Consider the following 24842-nt stretch of genomic DNA (forward strand, 5'->3'; position numbering starts at 1 on the left):
AGCTGAGGCACATCTGAAGGGCACTGTGGGGCTTGGCCTGCTCCTACGGGCATTGGTTACAAGCATAACCTTGGCTCAGAGTTTGTGTACACTTCTGAAAGTGCAGCTGCGCCTTGCATCTAGACCTAGCCATGGTCTCCTGAGAACCTGAAGGTGAAACCAAATGCATCTGTGGTCCACTACTGACCATGGCTCTGGACTGTGAGGAATGCATCTGCTGCCCAACAAGGCAGAGGTGGCTACTTGAAGGTCACCTTGGAGAAAAAGGGACTGTATGTGGCAGAGCCCTTTCTGAGGGGTTCCCAGGTGACATGAAATAACCCTCCTGCCCATCCTCTGGCACTGCTCTGCCCTGCTTTCTGAGCATCATGGAAATATTAGATTTCAGAGCTGAGCAAGGAGCTGTTGCAATTGCAGCTCTCAGTAGCAGCTTGTGGCCCATAAGAGGAAGAGTTGCAGGGCACTCAACAGGGGACCTTCCAGCTTGGGAGAGACCTGTGAGAGCACTGGTTATCAATGAAAACCAGGAGGCCTTGTCAGGCTGTGTATGTGTCTTGCAGGACACAGGAAGAAACTAATAGCTACAGGTATGATGAAAGTGGGGAGACCTTACTGATGGATTAGTGATGTTAGATAGCCAGGAAACATTATTCATAAGTAGTACTAAGCAGAGGAGAACTTGAAGCAGGTGTTAGGAGCCAGAGTATGAAGTCATATAAAGAAAGCAGAATTGGGATGAGCCTGACCATGCGGGAGGAGGGTTTGAGAGTATCAGAGATGGTGCTGCAATACTTGGATGGTTTTGATAGCAGTGTTTAATGAGCCTAAGACAGAGCAGATATGGAAAACTGTTTGATTTTTCCCTCTCTGATGACTGAGGGACCTGGCCTACCACCTGCTCTGGGAATGGATGGGATTGCTCCCAGGGGAAAAGCATGGAAAAAGGGAGCTGTGCTTTGCACCCAAACAAGCTTGAACTTCTACACTAAGGAGAGAATTAAAACTTCATGAGAGAACATGGGGGAAAATGCCATAAAAGATCTGAAATAAAAGAAGAGGTGACACTAGAGCTCAGGTAAGATGGAGTGAACAGGTTTGAGGGGTTGAGCTTGGAAAGAGTCCATGAGGCAATGCAGGTAATAGGAGGCAGAAGTTACAGGTTCTGAGGGCAGGGAGGGAGATGTTAAGGGAAATAAGTTGGTTCAAAGGTCATTTCTTTAGTCAGTTTCCTGGTGCAGTCAAGGACAGTCGTGAGGTTGTCTCCCCTACCCCGTATTTCCATTGCTGTGATTTACTTAGGAACCTTCTGGAGTTGTGACATAGGTTCCCAGGACTTCTCCTTTGTGCAGTACCCATTGCAGTGGCCAGATCAGATGTTTACCAAGGAGCCAATGAGGACTAGTACCTTCTATTAGATATACTCTAGGGCTTTGTCTTGGGCTACCCATGCAGACTGCTAAAGCCAGGAGTGGAGCAGTAAGTGATGAGGAAGTGAACATCCGGGAAGGATATAGCTACAGATGAAAGGCTGCAAAATTGGCCTCTTGGTTAGAGAGGCCTCTAGAGTGACCCTGCAGTTTCAAGAAGAGGTTGTTGATAGTGCTACATTGAGAGGTAAGCCAGATGGCATTACTGACTCAGAATTGCTTCTGTGTTCACCTGCAAACTTCTTTTGTAAATGTTTGGGGCAGTGGAGAATATCCTAGAGGTCCTTCTGGGTCTTCTGCTTCATGCCTATCTCCTCCTGGTTTTTTGTTTGTTTTCTGGTCCCAGAACTTAGTGCTTTAAGGAGACCTGGGAGGGGCATATATTTTTATGTTTTTAAGAACCTGTGCTCCTCCTTGATCCACTTAACTTTGATTTTACTTGTGTCATAAATACTATAAGTTGATACTTCTCTCATTTCCTGCTATGACGATGCTTTGGCATATTTGACAGGTCTGAAAAAATTAAATGGTTAAATCTGACCAAGTTTTCCTCTAAACTGGGGGTTGGCAATCTTCTGTAAAGGGATAGTAAGAGATCTTGGCTTGTGGGTCATATGGTCTCTGTCACAACTACTCAAATCTGCCATTGTCATGCAAAAGCAGTCATAGACAATATGTAAAAAAGGGTAAAGAAGTGTTCCAATATGACTTTATTTATAGAAGCAGGTGGTCAGAGGAAGAAAAGACCAAAGAACTTTTAGACAGGGTTGACAGAGTTTAAGGAAAACTCCCTGTCCTTATGTATTTCCCCAAAGGGTTGCCTGGGGAGCCTGAAATTTCAACAGTATATGGTAGTGCCCCCTTATCCATAGTTTTGGTTTTTGGAGTTTCAGTTACCTGTGGTCTGAAAATATTGAATGGAAAATTTCAGAAATAACTCATACATTTTAAATTGAGTGCCATTCCGAATAGCATAGTGGAATCTTGCACCCTCTAGCTCCATCCACCCTGGATATCAATCCTCCCTTGTCCAGCACATGTATTGTAGAGGCTATGTGCCCCTTCGTCACTTAGCATCCTTCTTGGTTGTTAGATCTGCTGTAGAGATATCCTAGTGCTTATGTTCAATTAACCCTTATTTTACTTAATAATGGCTCCAAAGTGCAAGAGTAATAATGCTGGGATATTGTTACAATTGTTCTATTTAATTACAGTTATTGTCAATCTCTTACTGTTCCCAGGTTATAAATTAAACTTTATCATAGGTATGCATGTTCAGGAAAATACATTATGTATATAGGGCTTGGTACTATTTGTGGTTTGAGACATTTGCTGGGGTTCTTGGAATGTATTTCCCATGGATAAAAAAGAAGTACTGTTTGGGGTGTGTGTGTGTGTGTGTGTGTGTGTGTGTGTGTGTGTTTTAAAGATCTAAAGCCTTTAGGAACATCTTAATTAGATTAAGGTGTTATATTACCTAGGAGAAGAAAATATGACCTTGGTGAATAGTTACTTTGATTAATCAATTAGCATCCTTTTCTAGATAAACCAACAGCGATAAGAAAGAGCTCTACCCCAGAGGTAAGGGCAGATGGGAGCAGGAGGTAAGAAAACATTAATGACAGGGAGGCTGCCTTGGAACCACATTTATAGCTACTGTTTACAAGGACTTCTACAGAGAGCCATGGGAGCCACAAGGATGAAAATAAAAATACAATCGTTATCCTCAAAGATGTGGAAATTTAGTTGAAGATGCATGATATCTGTGTGTGTATCTTGGATTTATAAATCTAATTCTGTGTGTAGGTATCCTCCATTCATATAATAAATAATGAGTAAGACAATAGTATGTGGTGAGTTGCAATGGGTAGCACAGCCAGTAAGCCTGAAGGTGTTTGGAAGAGATCTGTTTCTACTGGGATGCCTTCAGCAACACGTGGATTTTGAATTGAACCTTGGAAGATTGCTAGTTTAATTGGTGGAGGCATCCCCTCCACAAAAAAAGAAGACAATATGGGACATAAACTGGGGACTCACGACTGTCTTCTTCATTCTGTGTGAAGCGGGCTGCAGTCAAAGATCCAATATTGGTTAGGATGGTTAGATTCATCCTGCATTGTGAATATGGCCTTGACTCCACACTTCTACTTGTCATCTGGAAATGTAGGAAACCAGGCTTTAGAGAATAGCTGCACTTATTTATTCATCTGGATCTTCATTCTGGAAATGTTCCTTGGCTTCCGTTAAATGTCAAGCACCGGATGGTTCAGTGCAGCCCTCATGCATTGCTAGAGATGGATCCTGGAGTTTTCGTCCTAATATGCAGCCCACATATATGAAGGTCAATATGTTTTATTCACTGGAATTAAGTTGAGATTTCATTTACTTACATGAGATGCTGAAAACTAAATAATGGTGGAGAGTTGCAGATTTTAGTTCCTCCATGTAAAGATGGAGAAAACAAAATCCCCTGATGCCTTTAGTAATTAAAAGGGCATTACATTCCCGGCATGGTTTAAGGTAAGATATGATAAGCCCCTCCTATCCTTTTCACATAACCACACATTATTGATGAGCCAGCATCAAGAAGGCATTAGGTGATGCTTTACTGCATTATTTTAAGCCACTGAGGTTTTTATATATGAAGGGTATAGATTTATGCTGAGTGATTCAGCTATGAAGCAGGCACATCAATTTGTTCATGAATGTGAGCTGGTGATTACCTCCATAAAGTCTCCAGGGCAGACTGATCACTTTAATTTGGGCAGAGGCATGCAAACAGCATTTGCTAGTGGTATGTGTATCCTTAAGAACACAGGCAAAAGAGCAGCTCTGCATCCCAGAAGAGCTCTAGAAAATGCAGATTTGTGTTTTTACAGATGTATAACTACAGTCAAGGGTACAATGCCTGGTGGGACCATGAACAAATTTCTTTGTTGTACCATGTGACAGGATGTTGTATAAGGTTCACTTGATATTAGCTAGTGTATGCTAATTTGATGATACACTTATTTGATTAACTGATACAGAAAAGTTGTATTTCCTCCTAATTCTAGATTAGAGAACTCGGGGCCCTCCTATGTATGGTTAAGTTATGACAAATTGAATGGTCCTCTATACAACATGAAGAGAGTTTGTGGGAATTAGTAAATTCGAAAAATTGGAATTTAGCAACTGTGATCCCAGGTATGTGTGGAGGGGTAAAGTGGAGATTCTGTATTGCAAGAATTCAGTCTAGCTGGGAAATGTGAAGTGGCTACTTAAGCAATCCTGATTTGCACTTGCGGTTTATAGAACGAAGAGTTAGAAGGACATTTGGATGATATGTTTGTAGATAAGTCAAAAAGAAACAGTGTTGAGGAATATGGGATGCAATGCTGGTAGCCCTGGAAAATAGGCAATTCACTCATTCCAGGGACCTTTCAGCAAGGCCTATGGTCACGGGTAAACAAATGCCATAACAATTTTCCTGATGCAGAAATTTCACTTCTGACAGGAGCAAAAACTAGATGCCTAAAGATGCGTATTACTTTGTTTTTGGTAACAGCCAACATCGGAGACTCCCCTAAATGCATGACAACAAAGAATTGATTTACCAAATAATTAAGGCAACAACATTAGGGAATCTTGTTCAATTATTAAAAAATATTGGTTAAAAGTGTATATAAAAGCTATAAAATATTTGGGATATAACAAGGGTTGAAATAATTGAGAATTGTAACTTTATACAAAACTGAGGAATACAACTATCCAAGTGATCACATAGTAGAGCTCCCTTCCATTTTCATCATTGTCTTCCCTTTATTTCTTTCGTAATACTCATCACAATATAAACTTCTAATGCATTACTTTGTTAAATTCTGTCTTCCCACCAAAATATAAGCTCATCTACGGCATAAGAGATATTTTACTTGTGTCTTCCATGTCTGTCATATGTAGGCACTTGATATTTATTGAATGAGTGATCAATGATTGCATAATGTCATTCAAATATATTTTCACTTTTATGGGGTGGGCTTTCAATAAAGTGCATCTTATGGCAGTAACATTCTTGAAATCCTTACTGGGTGCTGGGTTAACTAATCTCTTATTGCAACATTGTAATATTTTATATTTATATTTTATAACTGAGACACAATTGAGGCTCAGAGATGCAACAGCTCTCACCCAGCTGGAGAGAAAAAGAGTCAGAATATAAACTCTGGGCTGCTTGACTTCAAAGCCCAGGTCTTACCAATTATGATTTTTAAAATTATGTAGAATGATCAAGAGTGCCAGATGCTTTATAGAGGTCATTTTAAAACAGAGGCAAGAAAAAGTGATTCATTTCCTCCTGTCCCCCAGTGTACTTAAGCCCCAGCTGCTGACATCCACTGAGCCATCCTTCCCTGATCAAATTATCCCTGCCATTTAAGTCTCCTCTATCCTTTAGAATGGCAATGACTGTTAAGCAGGCTGATAAACTTATCCCAGTGTGTAGCTGCTGATTTGAAAAGGATTCCATAATACCTCAGCAGAAAAGAGACAACTCCTACAATATTCTTCTGGGCAGCCAGACTTGACTCTCTTCAAGTCCAATTTTGATGGTGGCATTTAGCCTATTCCTACGCCCATCTCCCTGGAAGCTGATCATCAAAGGCTGAGCCTCTTTGTCTACCAGCTGCTTCCGTCTTGCCTCTCAAAGGTTTCAGGGAGGTGTATCATTTCCACCCTTACTGAATTGTGAAACTCCATTTGTGTTATAGAAGTCATGTTCTGTAGGAACCTTGAGGTTCTCTAGAAGACAGGCATATATGTTAATACCTTCGTGGGTACTAATTGCATCAGCACAGATGAATGAATAAATCTTCAGATGGAGACCACAGCACTTTTCATTGTGATGATAGTTTTAGAGAAAAAGGTTTTGCATGAAATCTGTGCCACCAGCCTCTCTGTGGTTTTATATGGCCACATGACTGACTATAAATTAAAGTAATTCCCCTTTAATAGTAAATAAATTCATTTTATTCTCAAATTTACAATGACGATGAAATATTAACACGAGGAGTAAGTGCTTTATGGACCTTCGAATTGCTGTTCTGCTTTATTTCAATAGTGTGTTCTTAAAACACCAATATGATACCTGAAGCTGTAAAAATTAATGAAATGATTTGGTGTTTGGGAGTTGAATGCAGTGAATATTTGCTGGTGTTTCAAACTGAACAGAATCACAAATATTAATGTAATTTGATTTCCAGGGCCAGAAAAAGGGAAAATGTTCTCATTTTTCTGATGTACTTCATATCACTTTGGAGTTAAATGCCTAAATACTCTATTAGTGGATGTTTTTAATGTCTAATTGAAGCTCAGCCTTCCAGGCATTTTGGCTTTTCTTGTGAGTGTTCAAACAAGACTGCGAACTTTTGAGACAGAGCTGCTTTTCTGTGGTGGTGTCCACACAAAACTGAATTGTACAGCCATGATGCGCTATTTATCAATAGCTGTGAGGGGTTTTCTTTGGGTGATTAAAAAACATCTTGCATTTTTAAATGGTCACTATACATTTTACTTTAAGTGCTGGGATACATGAGCAGAACGTGCAGGTTTGTTACACAGGTATACATGTGCCATGGTGGTTTGCTGCACCTATCAACCCATCATCTAGGTTTTAAGCCCCACGTGCATTAGGTATTTGTCCTAATGCTTTCTCTCCCCTTGCACCCCACCCCCTAATACAGGCCCCAGCGTGTGTTGTTCCCTTTCCCTGTGTCCATGTGTTGTCATTGTTCAACTCCCACTTATGAGTGAGAACATGCCATGTTTGGTTTTCTGTTCCCTGCATTAGTTTGATGTGAATGGCTTTCAGCTTCATCCATGTCCCTGAAAAAGACATGAACTCATTCTTTTTTATGGCTGCATAGTATTCCATGGTGTATATGTGCCATATTTTCCTTATCAAGTCTATCATTGATGGACATCTGGGTTGGTTCTATGCCCTTGCTGTTGTAAACAGTGCTGCAATAAACATGTGTGTTCATGTGACTTTATAGTAGAATGATTTGTAATCCTTTGAGTGTGTACCCAGTAATGGGATTGCTGGGTCAAATGGTATTTCTGGTTCTAGATCCTTGAGGAATAGGTACCCTGTCTTCCACAATGGTTGAACTAATTACATTCCCACCAACAGTGAAAGCATTCCTTTCCTCCACAGCCTTACAAGCATCTGTTGTTTCCCAACTTTATTTATTTAATTAATTAATTTATTTATTTATTTTTGAGATGGAGTTTTGCTTTTGCTGCCCAGGCTGGAGTGCAGTGGCATGATCTCAGCTCACCGCAACCTCTGCCTCCCAGTTTCAAGTGACTCTCCTGCCTCAGCCTCCCGAGCAGCTGGGATTACAGGCATGTGCCACCACACCTGGCTAATTTAGTATTTAGTAGAGATGGGGTTTCTCCATGTTAGGCTGTTCTCGAACTTCCGACCTCAGGTAATCTACTCACCTCAGCCTCCCAAAGTGCTGGGATTATAGGCATGAGCCACCGCACCCGCCCTGTTTCCTGACTTTTTAATGATCACCGTTCTAACTGGCATGAGATGATGTCTCATTGTGGTTTTGATTCACATTTCTCTAATTACCAGTGATGATGAGCTTTTTTTCATACGTTTTTTGGCCACATAAATGTCATCTTTTGAGAAGTGTCTGTTCATATCCTTTGCCCACTTTTTGATGGGGTTTTTTTTCTTGTAAATTTAAGTTCCTTGTGGATTCTGGATATTAGACCTTTGTCAGATGGGTAGATTGCAAACATTTTCTCCCATTTTGTAGGTTACCTGTTCACTCTAATGCTAGTTTATTTTGTTGTGCAGAAGCTCTTTAGTTTGATTAGATCCAATTTGTCAATTTTGGCTTTTGTTACAATTCCTTTTGGTGTTTTAGTCATGAAGTGTTTGCCCATGCCTATGCTCTGAATAGTATCGCCTAGGTTTTCTTCTAGGGTTTTTATGGTTTTGGGTTTTACATTTAAGTCTTTAATCCATCTTGAGTTAGTTTTTGTATAAGGTGTAAGGAAGGGGTCCAGTTTCTGTTTTCTGTATATGGCTAGCCAGTTTTCCCAGCACCATTTATTAAATGGGGAATCTTTCCCCATTGCCTGTTTTTGTCAGGTTTGTCGAATATCAGATGGTTATAGGCATGTGGTGTTATTTCAGAGATCTCTGTTCTGTTTCATTGGTCTATAGATCTGTTTTGGTACAAGTGCCATGCTGTTTTGGTTACTGTAACCTTGTAGTACAGTTTGAAGTCAGGTAGCCTGATGCCTCCAACTTTGTTCTTTTTGCTTAGGATTGTCTTGGATTGTCTCGGCTATACAGGCTCTTTTGTGTTTCCACATGAAATTGAAAGTAGTTTTTTCTAATACTGCAAAGAAAGTGAATGGTAGCTTATTGGCAATAGCATTGAATCTATAAATTACTTTGGGCAGTATGGCAATTTTCATGATACTGATTATTCCTGTCCATGAGCATGGAATATTTTTCCATTTGTTAGTATCCTCTCTTATTTCCTTGAGCAGTGGTTATAGTTCTCCTTGAAGAGGTCCTTCACATCTCTTGTAAATTGTATTCCTAGGTATTATTTTATTATCTTTGTAGCAATTGGGTCACAATATATTTTTATGAGGGAGTCAGATGTTTTTTACTTTTGTGAATTTTTTTTTTTTTTTTGAGATGCAGTTTCACTCTGTTGCCCGGACTGGAGTGCAGTGGAGCGATCTTGGCTCACTGTAACCTCCACCTCCTCAGTTCAAGGAATTCTTGTGCCTCAGCCTCCTGAGTTACTTTTGTCAATTTTTAACAGTCCTATCAGGAATATTGTCACTCTGCTTTTGGTTTGCTGAGGTGATTATTAAAGAGTTAGAGGATAGATGCCAATTGTAATACAAATTCAATTAATAGACTAAGTTACTTTCTTCGAAACATAGGCATAGGCTCTCCTTGCTGGTTTTTTTGTTGTTATTGTTGTTCTTGTTCTTTTCTAATTCTGCTAATGATATAGTTAATGTTAAGTACTCACATACTTACAAAGTGTGCCCAGAAGAGCAAAAAGAAATTATATTCATTGAGCATCCAGAAAGTATTGCTAAACAGGCAATTGGAAAATTAATCTGCAGGTTGGATAGTTTACCACTCCATGATATGTTTACTGATTCTACTTAGCAGTACAAGTCTCTTCTTTTTCTGTAATCCTAAAGTTTTTGTGGTCAGCAGCACACAATTTAATGATGGCTGCTAAGCTTCCTCCTTTCCCTCAAGATAACTGGTTTTAAGGTACTGTGTCAGAGATACACTGGCCCAGTCTTCTCAGCTTTTACTTCCCCAGATCCATTAGGCTCTCAGAAGTTAAGAAGGAGAGCTTTTCTTTCTAATAGATTGGTAGGTATTTAGTACAATTAGCTCACCAACGATCTCTACCACCTACAGTCATGATTTATTCCACTTTCAGAAATCCCAGATCAATCTAAATTGCTCAAAATTTAATACTTAATGAAATGCTGTATTGTTTTCTAAGCTTCCAGGAAGGCGATTAAATCTCGTGGCTTCAGTTAAGTTGTAAATAATTCAACAGTGGAGAAGGCAGAGGCGGGGCCCAGTTGGGCAAGTATATCTCATAAACGTTTTCTGCTTGGTTGCCTCAAGTAGGTTTCAAAATTCTATCAGATTTAATTGTGGTGTTCAGCATCTTTGAGGTTGCAATGTATTCGTAGTCTATTGTCTGCTTTTTCACTCACATTAATCTTTTCAAATGTTTAGTAATTCCAGTCCACCATTCCCTTCCTCCTCCATACTTCCTCTTATCACCCTTTATCATGAGAAATTGACCATAGAGGAGAAAATAGTAGCTTTGAAAAATAGGATATTTACTTTACCACAGTTTCTGATGTTGTAACAGAGATCTAGTTAAAGAACAGGTTGTTGAAATCAATTATCAGATACTGGCAGGTGTGGTGGCTCATACCTGTAATCCTAGCACTTTGGGAGGCCGGCTGAGGCAAGTGAATCACTTGAGGCTAGGAGTTCGAGACCAGCCTGACCAACATGGTGAAACCCAATCTCTACTAAAAATACAAAAATTAGTCAGGCATAGTGGTGAGTGCCTGTAACTCCAGCTACTGGTAGGCTGAGTGAGGCAGGAGAATCACTTGAACCTGGGAGGCAGAAGTTACAATGAGCTGAGATCTTGCCACTACACTCCAGCCTGGGCAGCAGAGTGAGACTCCATCTAAAAAAAAAAAAAAAAAAAAAAAAATTAAAAAGCCATCAATTTTGACATACCTACTATGTATAGTTATCTTGGACTGATGTTGTTGAGGTTGAGGTGTTAGCTGGCATTTCAAGCTATATTAATTTTTTCTTTTTTGGAGATGGAGTCTCTCTCTGTCACCCAGGCTGGGGTGCAGTGGCATGATCTCGGCTCACTGCAACGTGCACTTCCCGGTCTCAAGCAATTCTCCTGCTTCAGCCCTCCTGAGTATTTTGGAATACAGGTGTGTGCCACCACACCCTGGCTATTTTTTGAATTTTTAGTAGAAATGAGGTTTCGCCACATTGCCCAGGCTGGTCTTCAACTCCTGGCTTCTTAGGAGCCCCAGCCTCTCAAATTGCTGGGATTATAGGCATGAGCCACTGCATCTGGCCCAAGCTACATTATTGATTGGGGACGGCCTCAAGCAATGAAGCTAAGGATCATTTGCAGAGGAAATTCTAGAAATCAAAGTATATAAAACCAAGTTGATAGTCACCACTGTGCCAATGGGTCCAGTGTGAAGCAGAGAAAGATAAGCCAAAATAAAAAAGGGAAGGTAGGTATTTGGATAGAGCCCATGACCAACTTAAAATATGTAAGCCTGCATCTGAATATACTGAAATCCTTAGCATCATATTGGAAATATTTTCAGAATGTTTCCAAAGAAAATACAAGGTGAATGAAATTCTGAGTTTTAAGTGGAATTAAATAGCAGGAATACGTTGCAGAGTGTAGGCTGCCAGACTTTAGGATTTATGGATCAGTACAATTAAGGAGAATACATAACTGGAGGACTATCAAGAGGTGCCAGCTCTTTATTTTTGCCAAGCATTGCTAGCGTGGTTTCCCCCTACTAAGATTCTGTTTGGTGAGGAGTTTACCTCATTAGGCCTAAGGGATAATAGAGTTTAATTTAAAGGATGAGAAAACAGTTCAAAAGATACACAAAGAGAAGTTTATTTTCACTATGTGGAAGTTACTGGTTAGTGTTTCCCTCGATTAGAGTCCAGCTCTCCTGAGTTCTAAGTCCCACAGGGTCGACTTCTGCCAGGTGACTCGCAGTCAGCATAAGTGGGAAGCTCTGTGATCTGGGGAGCTATGCTGTGACTGACAGAGTCCAGTTACAGCACTCTTCATCGGTGCTCAGGCAGGTACCCTCTGCTGTCTGCAAGCCTCAACTCCAAACCACGCTCAGGTTTCCCTGGCTTACACTGTGCTCCCTGGAGACACTCATAGATGCAGGAAAGTGTTTTCCAGAGCTGGTGATATAATATGTTGTGGCTGCTACTTTTTTCCTAAAAGTTTTTTAGTATGGAAAATATTAAGCATATCCCAAAGTAAAGAATGTGTAAAGAACCATCATACACTGTCACTCAGCTTCAATTATAAACTAATGGCCAATCTTGTTTTGTCTACATTTCCACCCATTTCCCCAACCCCAGATATTGTGAAGCAAATTCCAAACATCATTTCATCCACAAGCATCTTGATTATATATCTCTAAAAGCTATAGATTCTTTAAAAAATAGTACAATTAGCATACTTTAAAATATTAATAACTCCTCAGTATCATCAAATATCTAGTTAATATTTAAATTTCCTTGATGGTTTCATAAATGTCGTCTTTGCTTATTTACATATTTATATATATATGTATATTACAGTTTGTTGTTTTTTCTATTCAGGACACAACTGAGATCTATGTCTTTTTTCCAACAGTTTTTAACCATCAGAAGTTTCATGATTGCGTGTATGTAGTTTTATTTTACATGTTTCTTTTTCTCTTGAATTTTCTGTAAATTGAAAATTGATCCTAAATGGCTGATCTTTTTTTTTTTTCTTTTGGCGAGAATATTTCATAGACAGTGGTATGTCACTCAGTCAAGAAACACATGATGTCTGGTTGTTGCTCAACTTGGTCTGGATCCATTATTTCATTAAGAGTGTTGGTAATTTCTTATGCTTTTTACAGAAATGCAAAAAATTACCTGATTCTCGGGGCATTTTTAAGTTTTCACATTGTTGTTGTCCTAAACTCTAGCAATTGTTCACTGTTTGCAAAAGTGTGATCTCAAGTCTTTCACACAGCAAGCAGGGATGGTACAGGGCAAAAACAGCCATCATCTAAAATTATCACTGTTTCATAGAATGAGAGGTTGTTCAAAAGCAGATATGGGGAAAATTTAATTGAATATTAAAAGGTAGAACTGTAAATACGTGTATCTTTCTAGAAGATTCTCCACTATCCTGGTTTTTTTTTCCCTCCCATGCCACTTTGGACAGGGGAAGCTGCATTCTGGACTCACACCATGGATCAGAGTGTAGGAACCATTGGTTAACACCATATCGTTGGTTAATATCTGCTAGAAGGTGAACATTTGCCTTGACAGATTAAGGGTGAAGCTCAACTTTACTTTTGAGGACACCATTTAACCATTGTGTATTCCAAATTACTGTCTACAATGAGTTACACTAAGTTTACAAGCTATTGTTTAATTTATTAAATAAACATGTATGAAACATCAATTCTGTGTCATGCACTGAGTCAGGCACTTGTATCAAAAATGAAATAGAATATAGAATACAGACATAACACAGATGAATAAAAATGTGGAGTGAAGACATGATATAAGAAAAAGAAATTGAAGAGACCTGCATCGTTAGTCCCTGCCACACATCTAAGAACCTTAGATATCTGTGAATGGTCCCAAAAAGGCATATGTCTTTTTTTCTGTGAATGGTCCCAAGAAGGCATATGTCTTTTCACACTTATTTTGAAAACTAAGTAAAATAATGAAAATCAAAGGTGTAAACTATAAACTATAAGAAACTGAATGGTAATGTTTGGAATTCAGTTGTCATAATTTCTCCTAGTACATTTTCTCACTGAAATAGATATAATGCATCCTTTTTCTCCCTTAATAACTCCAAAACCCTATTCTTTACACTAATGGTTTATTGAAGTAATCTTTAAAAGTATTCTGTCACCCTCAACTCATCTCATGTTGCTGATAAGGAAGCAGCAATCTAAGATGCGAAATGACTTATAAAGATGCCCAGTGGTTGAGCCTTCTGATCTCCAGGCCTGTACTCTTGTCACTATGTCATACTGCCTAAGGTTTCTTTCACATTAGGAACTATAAGCATGGGTGGTACATTCTAAAATCCTAGGGCATTAAGGCATAGGAGGAGAGCAGCTCAGTTTTGGAGACCAGACATAAGCAGGATACCAAAAAAGCAGGTGGCCAAAAGACTCCGGGGATTCTATCTGCTAATCGCTTGTTCTGTTTGCTCCATAACTCCTACCTCTTGCTGTCCTTCTCCTTTTATTTGACGTTTCATATCCCCATTCTTGTGTTGTCTTGATACCAGCCTGATGGGACTGATTGGTCTTTTGATGGTGGCTTTGTAGCTGCTGACCTTGGCTAATCAATCTCACCTTTAATTACCAACTCTCCTTCAAGAGAAGGAATAACACAAGTTGTTGAACCACTTGACCTGGGAACTTGAATTCAGTCTGACTGTTTGGGGTACCGTAGTGTTCCTAAAAATCAAATTTGAATGTCTTGCTCCCTCTCCCCTCCTTAGTTCCTGGCCCCATCCATCTTCAGAGCCAACTGTTTGAAGATAGAAGGGGCCAGGAACCAAGGAATTGCGGGTAAAGAAGACATTCAAATTTGGGCCAGGAACCCAGGATGGGAAAAAGAAGAAAAAAAGAAAAACTGTTGGCTTTGAAGATGGAAGGGGCCAGGAACCACGGAGGCCATCGAATTTGAATGTCTTTATACTAGATCTGCACATTGTAATTTACTATGTACTCCACCATTGTGTATTGAATGCTACAAACCTTTTTGTCACATTGCTTGTAACAGCTGGCCTCTAATAACATTTGAGTTGGCTATTAGTGGACTAAAATTTTCAGGCAGATCAGGAATTTTGGGGGGCAGGGCACCATAATTATCAGCTTACTATGATTCTCTCAAGCCCAAATAATTGCCTGTAGCATTCTTCTCACTCAACTCTACAGGGTCAGAAATGAGTACTGATACGGCCAAGATCACAGGGTTTTTGCATTTGACGATGAGTCTTGGGGGGCTCCAGAGAGTGTAGGCGGATCAAGGCAGTTCATAACAAAAAGCAGTTCAAAAACCCTGTTAAAACGCAACCTTGCATATGCTTGAGAGTCGTGAAATGCCTCTTCTGACAGAAATGCCTAAATTAGCATAAGAAGTAGTAATAGTTGGTTCTACATGAAGGCCAGGGTACCCTTATTTTATTTCCGAAAGAATTCTCCTGGAAGAGACATCTGCCAGAGAAGGTACAAGGCTGAGCAACAGTATACTTTCCCTTTGCCCCAACCTAATATTCACTAAAATCCTCTTCAATACAGGTTGCCAATTTAGCCTGTTCCATCTCCAACAATGAAGAAGGGGTGAAATTAGTTCGGATGGCAGCCACCCAGATTGACAGCCTGTGTCCCCAGGTAAGCCTCATTCACTTTGTTTCAAAAGCTTGTCAGTGACCTTCTCCACTCCAGCCCTTGTGCCCCTCCTTTCCTTTCTCTATTTCCTCTTGCTGGAAAATGCTACTCATTCATGAGCCATTTCAAGTTCTACCTTTCTCAGAAAGAATAAACTACACCGGTCTCTTCAGAATTACCATGGCAGGGGCTGGGCATGGTGGCTCACACCTGTAATCCCAGTGCTCTGGGAGGCTGAAGTGGGAGGATTGATTGAGGCCAGGGGTTCAAGGCCGGCCTGGGCAACATAGTGAGACTCCATCTCTACAAAAAAATAAATTAGCTGGGTGTGGTGGTGCATTCCTGTAGTCCCAGTTACTGGGGAGGCTGAGGTGGGAGGATTGCTGGGGCTCAGGAGTTCGAGGCTGCAGGGAGCTGGGATTGTGCCACTATACTCTCCACTCCTATTGACTTTGTTCTATTTGTTTTGGGTTGTGATTTAAATGTTCCATATCTATTTACCTTGTCTCGGCAGCTAAATCATAAACTTGCACATGTGGAAAGCAAGAGTGGCATTTCTGCTGTATCTGTGCTAAGTAAATGAGACTTGTCCAGCAAATACTTTTTGAAACCTGAGGCAAACTATTATGTCTTAAAAAGAAGCAAACAGAAATTAATGGTAGTTGAAAACCTACTTTATCTTTTATGTGTTTGGTTGTCCTTCTGAACACCAAGAACCCACTTATCTGTAGAACGTACAGGGTACATGGTTTTAACATGGTCTTTGACTGGCTTATTCCTCTCTTGAAGTGTGTGGTCATCATGTCCCTGGATTGTTTCCAACAAATAGGTCATCAATGCCGCTCTGACACTGGCTGCCCGACCACAGAGCAAAGTTGCTCAGGATAACATGGACGTCTTCAAAGACCAGTGGGAGAAGCAGGTCCGAGTGTTGACAGAGGCCGTGGATGACATCACCTCAGTGGATGACTTCCTCTCTGTCTCAGGTAACCATCACAAACAGGTCCCTTACAAGACAGCTGGAGGACGGCAACTGAATGACATAAGGAATGTCTCACAAATGTCATGGGTCTGTGTTTCAGGCACACTCCTTAGATCTTTGAGCTTTTTTGATCATCTCTGCAAATGTGATTGTAACACCGTCTTAAATGCTTCGGTGTTTGTTATTTCAAGACATGGAGTCAAGGCATTAAAAGGGAATACATTATTTAAGGTGGCTTATATTCCTTTTTAGTGTTTGGAGTTTATAAAGCAGGATGGCCTTTGATGTATCTGAATCACTCACATAAAAAAGGGCCAGGGAATATGAGATTCATTAATCTACACAGTTTATATCTTAAAAATAGGTGATCAGTTACTCCAATTTGGCTATGTTAAGTTTTTGTTGTTTTTTTTCCAACAAGGGGAGGTTTGCGATAACACAGGTAGAGATATCAGCCACAGAACTTACCCCTTAGCGGGGACTTGGTAGCCATGAAGGCTTTGAGCACTTGTCTATGAGGTTGTAGAAGGAAGTGAGCGAAATAAAATAGAACTCATCACTTGAAATTATGACTTTCTTTGTAAATGAAGCCAGACTGGAGGATGATCATAGACATGAATAACTGTGGAGTCAGTTTGCCCTTTAACAGGATTCATGGAGTCTGTTTCAAGACTGGTCTGCCAGCCAGCAAATGGGCATTTTTCCAAATGCTTTTGACCTAACTTATTTGGCCCAGTTCACCTGGAAGAATCTCTGTGAGGAGGAGGTCACCGGAAACATCAGTCTTCTTTGTGAGGTGTTGAAAGAGCTGGCTGACCCTTGGAAATTCAAATTGGCCAGGTGTTGATTCTACACAGGTGTGTGGAACTCACACCTACTGACTCAGGCAGTACTAGCCCTGATGACCTGCTGGTTCTTGGCTGATTGAGGGCTGAGGGAGACATTGCATCACTGTTGGTGGGAACCTGGCGGACAGGACCTCTGCCCGCAACAGTGTGGAAGTGATTTCTGAAGGGGGCCGTCATGTTTAGAAATATTTCTAGTTGCAGCCTTTTCTTTTCCGGAAGAAACAAAATAAATTCCCACTGGGGCTTGTCTAAGAACAGCGTAGTCAAATCTGTAGATTTGATGGATAATCAAAAAGCCAGCTTTTCAATGATGGGGCAAGCCAAGGCAGATGGGAACATTGATGTAACATGTGGCCTGTGACTAGAATTTACCTTACTCTCTGCTGCTTGATTTAATTCTCATCAAAAATCTATAAAATAGGTACTAGTAATTCTAGGTTTTGTTTTAAGAAAACTAAGTCATTGAGAGGGTAGGTAACTTGGCAGAGATGGTATTAAGATCCAGATCATCCTCTTTTCAGAAACTATATAATTCTCAGTAAGTCAAGATAGAAAGGAAATTTCCTTTGGTGCTTTCTGCTTTCATTCCAGCTTGCTTTTTCCACCTCTGGCATTCTCATTCTAATCTTTAATCCCTTTCTGAAACCTGTCTTGTTTTTTATTCCCAAAGTCTTCATTTTTGATGACTCATCAAAGCAACTATTCATTTAAATATCACCATATCTAGAGTTTAGCTGATAAAAGAACTCAATATGTTGTCATTTCTGCTTTTTTCTTTTCTTTCTTTCTTTTTTTTTTTTTTTTGAGACAAAGTTTCACTCTTGTTGCCCAGGCTAGAGTGCAATGGCACAATCTTGGCTCACCGCAACCTCCGCCTCCTGGGTTCAAGCCCTTCTCCTGCCTCAGCCTCCAGAGTAGCTGGGATTACAGGCATGAGCCACCACGCCCGGCTAATTTTGTGTTTTTAGTAGAGACCGGGTTTCTCCATGTTGGTCAGGCTGGTCTCAAACTCCAGACCTCAGGTGATCCGCCTGCCTTGGCTTCCCAAAGAGCTGGGATTACAAGCATGAGCCACCACACATGGCCCATTTCTGCTTTATTATTTTCTGCTTTGCTGATAGCTGAGTCCTAATCTTGTAAAAGATAACACCACAAAATGAATCTCTCATAAGGTATTTGGAAATTGCTTAGATAGGTATGTTGGTGATTTGGGTGTTGGAGAATACCAAGGTGGCCACTGATACTAATCTTTATAGTATATGGTCAGTTTTTTTTTTTTTTTTTCAGGATAACTATGGTGCTCTAAATAAGAGCCTTTCCCAACCAGCCTCAGATTTCACACAGCCATCCTGACAGCCCCTGGAAATCTTCTGCATCCCCTTCTGCCTTCAAATCAATAAGAAATACCTGTACACTGCCTTTTCCAGAGAGGAATCATTTCAGAACTTACAACGTTTCCAACTATTCTTTTAAATGCATGTACAAAAATTTCTGAGGGTGGGAACAAGCAAGGTGAAGGAGGTCTTATCTCAGAGTTTTTCAATAGGGCAAAGCTTTTCTTAATTTTCCTCCCCCGAGCCCTGCCTCTTTGCTCCCTTTTCTCCTTGCCATTCCGTTGTGCATCTCATTATTACTAGCAAGAAGAAAAGACTTTGGCTTCTGATAATACTGTGCAGTCCAACCCCAGTGGTACAAGTGCCACAGCATGCCATGGCAGGAAAAGGAACAGGCGCTGTCAGAAAGCCAGCTTGGCAGGGCCTGCTGGAGCATGCCTTTGGAGTTGACAATCAGAGGCAGCAGGCACCTTTCCACAGACGGAGTTTGACAAATAATGATACAGCCCACTCTGTCCTGCTGGTAGGCTGTGGACACAGCCCAATAGGTAGGGAAACTACTTCTCATCTTCTCTCTGAGCTAGAGCCAAACATTTACATAGTAAATTGCAAGTTTGGCCCAGGAGATATTTTGAAATGGCATTAATGACATTTTATGTATCAGTTTCTTCTTAGGGGAATATCTCTTTGGGCAGGAAACTCTATTTAAAAAACAATAAAAACAGATCTTTGTTTTTAAAAGATGGTAGTTTTTTTATTTTTTTTAATGCTACCCTAACTTCTATATCTGATATTAAATTTGTCCATATGAAATGCAACAAGTTTGGGGAGCAATGATGCTAGCTATTAACATTACAGGAGCAAAACCAATTTTCAGATGTGGCCTGTGCACATAAAAAAGTGAAATGACTGTGTTATAACATTTAAACTTTTTCCCACTTTGGAAAACCTACAATTTTTAATAATGTTTTAAAATAAGCATCTTGGCATTAATCATGTGACAGTTTAATTCTTGGATTTGGCTCAGAAAGTAGTAGGAAGCTAAGATCTGAAAAAGCTATTAACTTGATCTCATAATGTCCAAGAGTTTTTTTTGTTTGTTTGTTTGTTTGTTTTTTTGTTTTTTACTTTTCCTTATTTTTTTAACTCTACAGTCTTAAGTTTGTTTTCTTTTAAAAATTCACAGTGAACTTTATTTTTTTTGAATCTACAGCCTTGTGGTTTACAATAGTGAAAGAGTTTGGTCATTATTGATTTTTTTCATAACAACATTATATCATTTCTAAAATAGTAATGTTGCAAAATGTAAGGAGGTTTACAATAAAGTATGTTGCAATCAAATATTTCATGACATGTTTAAATACCACACTTGATATTACAGTGTGCCACCAAAACATTGTAGTTTTTCCCAGCAAGGGAATAATCTCTAGAATACATTTGCCTTTTATTACTATTTTCATCTCAATTCCTTTCTACTTGCAACATCATTCCTCTCCCTCTTTACTTCATGAATTCTTTCTTTTCAAAACACCTTAGGATAAAAGTGTGTAACTGATCGCCCCTTCTCAATGGGCATGTTCATTCAGTATCTCTCTTTTGATTGCCTGCTGCCTATAGGCCACTGTCAGGAATGCAAATATGAATCAAGTATGTATTCTGCCTTCAAATAATTGACTGCCCTCCTTGATATATACTAGATTAGCATGCTTACTAACTGTAGGAGCTAGACCTGAAGGCACAGGGTATACGGGTGGGGAAGTTATTACAGGGGGTTCAAAAATCCGTATATACACCAAGTATGGTCTTCTGACCAAAAAGTTCATGTTCATGTCTACATAAACAGGTATGACTTTTTTTCCAAATACGAGCAGACCTCGAATATATTGCCAGTTCTGTTTCAACTACTGCAGTAAAACACCAATTGTAATAAGGTGAATCGTGCAAATTTTTTGGATTCCCAGTGCATATAAAAGTTATGTTTACAGTGCAGTGTAGTCCATTAACTGTGCAGTAGGATTATGTTTAAAAAATACTTCATTTCTAAAAAATGCTAAAGATCATTCTGAGCCTCCAGCCAGACATAATCTCTTTGGTGGGGCGGTGGGGGGTTTCCTTGGTGATGATCTGAGTGAGGGTTCCCGTGTGGTTCCTCAAGGTTGGTGTGGCTGTGGCAATTTCTTAAGGTAGCAATGAAGTTTGCTGCGTTGATTGACTATTCCTTTATAAAAGATTTCTCTGTAGCATGTGATATGCTGTTTGACAGCACTTTATCCACAGTAGAACGTCTTTCAAATTGGAGTCAATCCTCCCAAACTGTGCTGCTGCTTTATCCACTACATTTATGTAATATTTTAAATCCTTCGTTGTCATTTCAACAATGTTCACACTATCATAGTTAGGGACAGATTACATCTCAAGAAGCCACTTCGCTTGTACATAAGAAGCAATTCCTCATCCATGAAGTTTGATCATGACATTGCAGCAATTCAGTCACATCTTTAGGCTCCACTTCTAATTCTAGTTCTCTTGTTATTTCCACTAGAAATGCACTTTCTTCCTCCACTGAAGTCTTGAACCCTTGAAAGTCGACTATGAGGGTTGGGATCAACTTCTCCCAAACTCCTGTTAATGTTGATATTTTGACTTTCTCTGGTGAATCAGTCATGGATGTTCTTAGTGGCAACTAGGATGGTGAATTCCTTCCAGAAGGTCTTTAATTTTCTTTGCCCAGATTCATCCGGAGAATCACTATCTATTGCAGTTATATCCTTATAAAATGAATTTTCTAAATAATAAGACTTGAAAGTCAAAATGACTCCTTGATCCATCTGCTGCAGAATGTTATCTGCAGAGTGTTATCAAGCAGGAAAGCACTACTAATCTCTGTGTACATCTCAATCAGAGCTCTTGGGTGACCAGGTGCATTTTCAGTGAGCAATAACATTTTGAAAAGAATTGTTATTTTTATTCTGAGCAGTAGGTTTCAACAGTGGACTTGAAATATTCAGTAAACCATGCTATAAACAGATGTGCTGTCATCAGGCCTCATTGATCCATTTATGGAGCACAGGCAGAGAAGATTTAGCATAACTCTTAGGGCCCTAGGATTTTCAAAGTGGTAAATGAGCATTGGGTTCAACCTAAAAATCAACTGTATTAGCCCCTAATAAGAGAGTCAGCCTGTCCTTTGAAGCCAGTCATTGACTTCTCTCCAGCTATGAAAGTTGTAAATGGCACCTTCCAGTAGAAGGCTGTCTTGTCTAGATTGAAAACTTACTGTTTTCTCCCTTTAATCAATGATCTCAGCTAGATATTTAGGATAACTTGCCACAGGTTCTATCTACATCGGCACTTGCTGCTTTAACTTGCACTTTTATGTTATGGAGATGGTTTCTTTCTTAAACATCATAAACCAACCTCTACTAGTTGCCAACTTTTCTTCTGCAGCTTTCTCGCCTCTCTCAGCCTTCATAGAATTAAAGAGTGTTAGGGTCTTGTCAAGATTGGGCTTTGGCTTAAAGGAAAGCTGTGGCTGATACTATCTTCTATTTAGACCACTCAGACTTTCTCCATATTAGCAATTAGGCTGCTTCATTTTCTTATTTGTGTGTTCATTAGAGTAGCACTTTTAATGTCTTTCGAGAACTTTTTCTTGTACTTAAACAAGTTGGCTGTTTGGCCTCTCTTGACTTGTGACATGTCTTCCTCACTAAGCTTAATCATTTCTAGCTTTTGATTTCAAGTGAGAAATGTGTGACCCTTCCTTTCACTTGAATACTTAGAGGTCATTATAGGGTTATTAATTGACCTAATTTTAATATTGTTGTGTCTCAGGGAATAAGAAGCTTGAGAAGAGAGAGAGATGACAAACGACCATCTTGGTGGAGCAGGCAGAACACGCCCAACATTTATTAAGTTTGCCATCTTATGTGGGCATGGTTCCTGATGCCCCAAAACAGTTGCTATAGTAACAAAGATCACTGATCACAGATCATCAAAACAATAATGAAAAATTTGAAATAATGCAACAATCACAAAACTGTGACACAGAGATAGGAAATGAGTATATGCTGTTGGAACAATGGCGCCAACAGACTTGCTTGAGGCAGAGTTGCAACAAACCTTCAATTTGTATTTGGAAAAAACAAAAAACAAAACAAAACACCCCACCAATATGTGATACACAATAAAGCAAGACATGCCTGTACATTATTAATAAAATACAAATCTATTTGAAAACATTCTGAACCGTAGTAGCTTTTACATGTCTGCCATCCATCAATATAACTACTATCATGAAGAAACTGTGACTCTTTTTTTTTTTTCATAAAAAGGGACCTGAATTGGAGAAGGTAGAAAACCACTGAGTAAACTGTAATTATATGTTGCTTAACGACAGGCATACGTTCTGGGAAATGCATCGTTGGGCAATTTCGTCTTTGTGTGAACATCATATACTGTATTCACATACCTAGATGTCATTGCTTACTGCATACTTACACTGTATGGTACAACCTATTGCTCTTAGGCTACAAACTTGTACAGCATGTTACTGTACTGAAAACTGTAAGCAATTGGAATACAGTAGCAAGTTTTGTATATCTAAACATGTATAAATATTTTAAAAGTACAGTAAAAATATGACATAATCTTATGGGACTACCTTCAAATATGTGGTCTATTGTTGACTGAAATGATTTATGTTGCATGATTATATCTAAAATTTTAAAAGTTTATTTATAAAAATTAGTCAATTAGGCTGGGCCTGGTGGCTCATGCCTGTAATCCCAGCACTTTGGGAGACCAAGACAGGTGGATCATTTGAGGTCAGGAGTTCGAGAGCAGCCTGACCCACATGGTGAAAACCCGTCTCTACTAAAAAGACAAAAAAAAAATAGCTAGGTGTGATGGTGCATATCTGTAATCCCCTCTACTCAGGAGACTGAGGCAGGAGAATCTCTTGAACTTGGCAGATGGAGGTTGTAGTGAACTGAGATTGTATCACTGCACTCCAGCCTGGGTGACAGAGGGAGATTCCGTCTCAAAAAAAAAAAAAAAAAAAGTAAATTATAAAGCTAATATTTTGTTCACACGACATTATTAACCTATATAACAAATTTGTTGATGATTTGAGTAATTAATAGCAATGTTTTTGTTATTATGGATTTTTAGCATATACTGGTTTATTTTAAATAGGTATAATAATATCTATAAAAACATATTTCTTGCCTCTTAAAATAGTTGCATATTTCTACTTTTGGATAGTCCCATTAAAAAAAAACAACATACGTTTTCATTTAACATACTGGGTCATGAATAGTTTTCTTACAAATTAAAAACAAAACTATTAACTCCGGAAAGATCAGTATCTAATATAATCAACAGACGTCTCACTAGGTTTTACTCAACTCCAAAGTACCATTTCTAAACTCTGCACGAAACTTTGCCCGTTCTTGTATTACTGTTATTCAAAGAAAATAGCATGGATGTGTGATTTAGACACAAATCCTTTTCTAGTTACTTACTCTCAGGGGCCAGGACACATTTTAATTGTCTTAAGAAATTCCACAGGACAGGAAGAGAAGCTTCTTATAATCAAAGTTTTATATTTAAAATTCTGTAACAATATTCATTTGAGTAAACATTTGTCTCAGATATCCTTTTCGGTATATACTGTGTTCATATGTTTAATCACGTTTTCATTAAAATGTCATGTCTCAAAAAAACGTCCTGATTTGGGAAGTACTACTTTTTGTGAGTTTTAGAAATCTAAATATTAAAATTTAAACATTTCATTATTTTTCTATTCTAATTTATAGTTGAAATTAAAGAACTAGAGAATGTAGAAATCAGTAATTTATAATGGTTTGAGTGAGAATCACACTGTATGAGGTCAAAATGGATGTTCTTTATGAAAAGTCAGTTATAACTTGCAACTTTCTATACTGTGTTCTAAAAAAATAAATTTTCTAAGTGCTTAGTGAGAGTAGGGGAGATCAGTAGTGGAGACTAGGATTTGCTGGATACTCTCCCTTTTTTCCTTCTTTAGGAAATTTAAAATCAGAACTAGCCCTAAAAGCTTTTTAAAGAGGTAATATTTTATTTTAACTCTTTATAAACTATTGGTTGGATTTGGCAGTTATAATTTTAAAATATTAACAGGTTACTTAAGACTTTAAAAAATATATTTATCAAAAAGCACATATTTTTATGTGTTCATGTCTTGATGTGTTTTGGAAAATACCATAAACTGTGTTGTTTATAATCAATAGAAATTTACATCTCATGGTTCTGGAGGCTGGGAATTCCAAGACAAAGGACTCTACTTCCTCATAGTCTTCTCACGGGAACGTTGCATGGTAGAGAAAGAGGGAGGGATCTCTGAGGTCTCTTTTATAAGGATACTAAATCCATTTCTTAGGATTCTGCCCTCATAATCACCTCCTGAAGTCTGCACCCCTTAATACTACCCCTTTGGGAGTTAGAATTT

The 24842-nt window shown here is 39.1% G+C and overlaps 1 protein-coding gene across 9 annotated transcripts in view; it reads left to right on the top strand.

The window, feature by feature from the left end:
* CTNNA2 (catenin alpha 2) overlaps positions 1–24842 on the top strand; it is a 1322067-nt gene that overhangs the window by 1202564 nt on the left and 94661 nt on the right. For all 9 annotated transcript variants that reach the window (XM_021925274.2, XM_021925278.2, XM_021925277.2 and 6 more), the window contains 2 exons: positions 15099–15191; positions 16018–16174. In XM_021925274.2, coding sequence (XP_021780966.1) covers positions 15099–15191; positions 16018–16174 — 250 coding nt within the window. The remainder of the gene's footprint in view (positions 1–15098; positions 15192–16017; positions 16175–24842) is intronic.

This window comes from Papio anubis, chromosome 14, assembly GCF_008728515.1.
Source record: "Papio anubis isolate 15944 chromosome 14, Panubis1.0, whole genome shotgun sequence".
In the NCBI taxonomy this organism is placed as follows: Eukaryota; Metazoa; Chordata; class Mammalia; order Primates; family Cercopithecidae; genus Papio; species Papio anubis.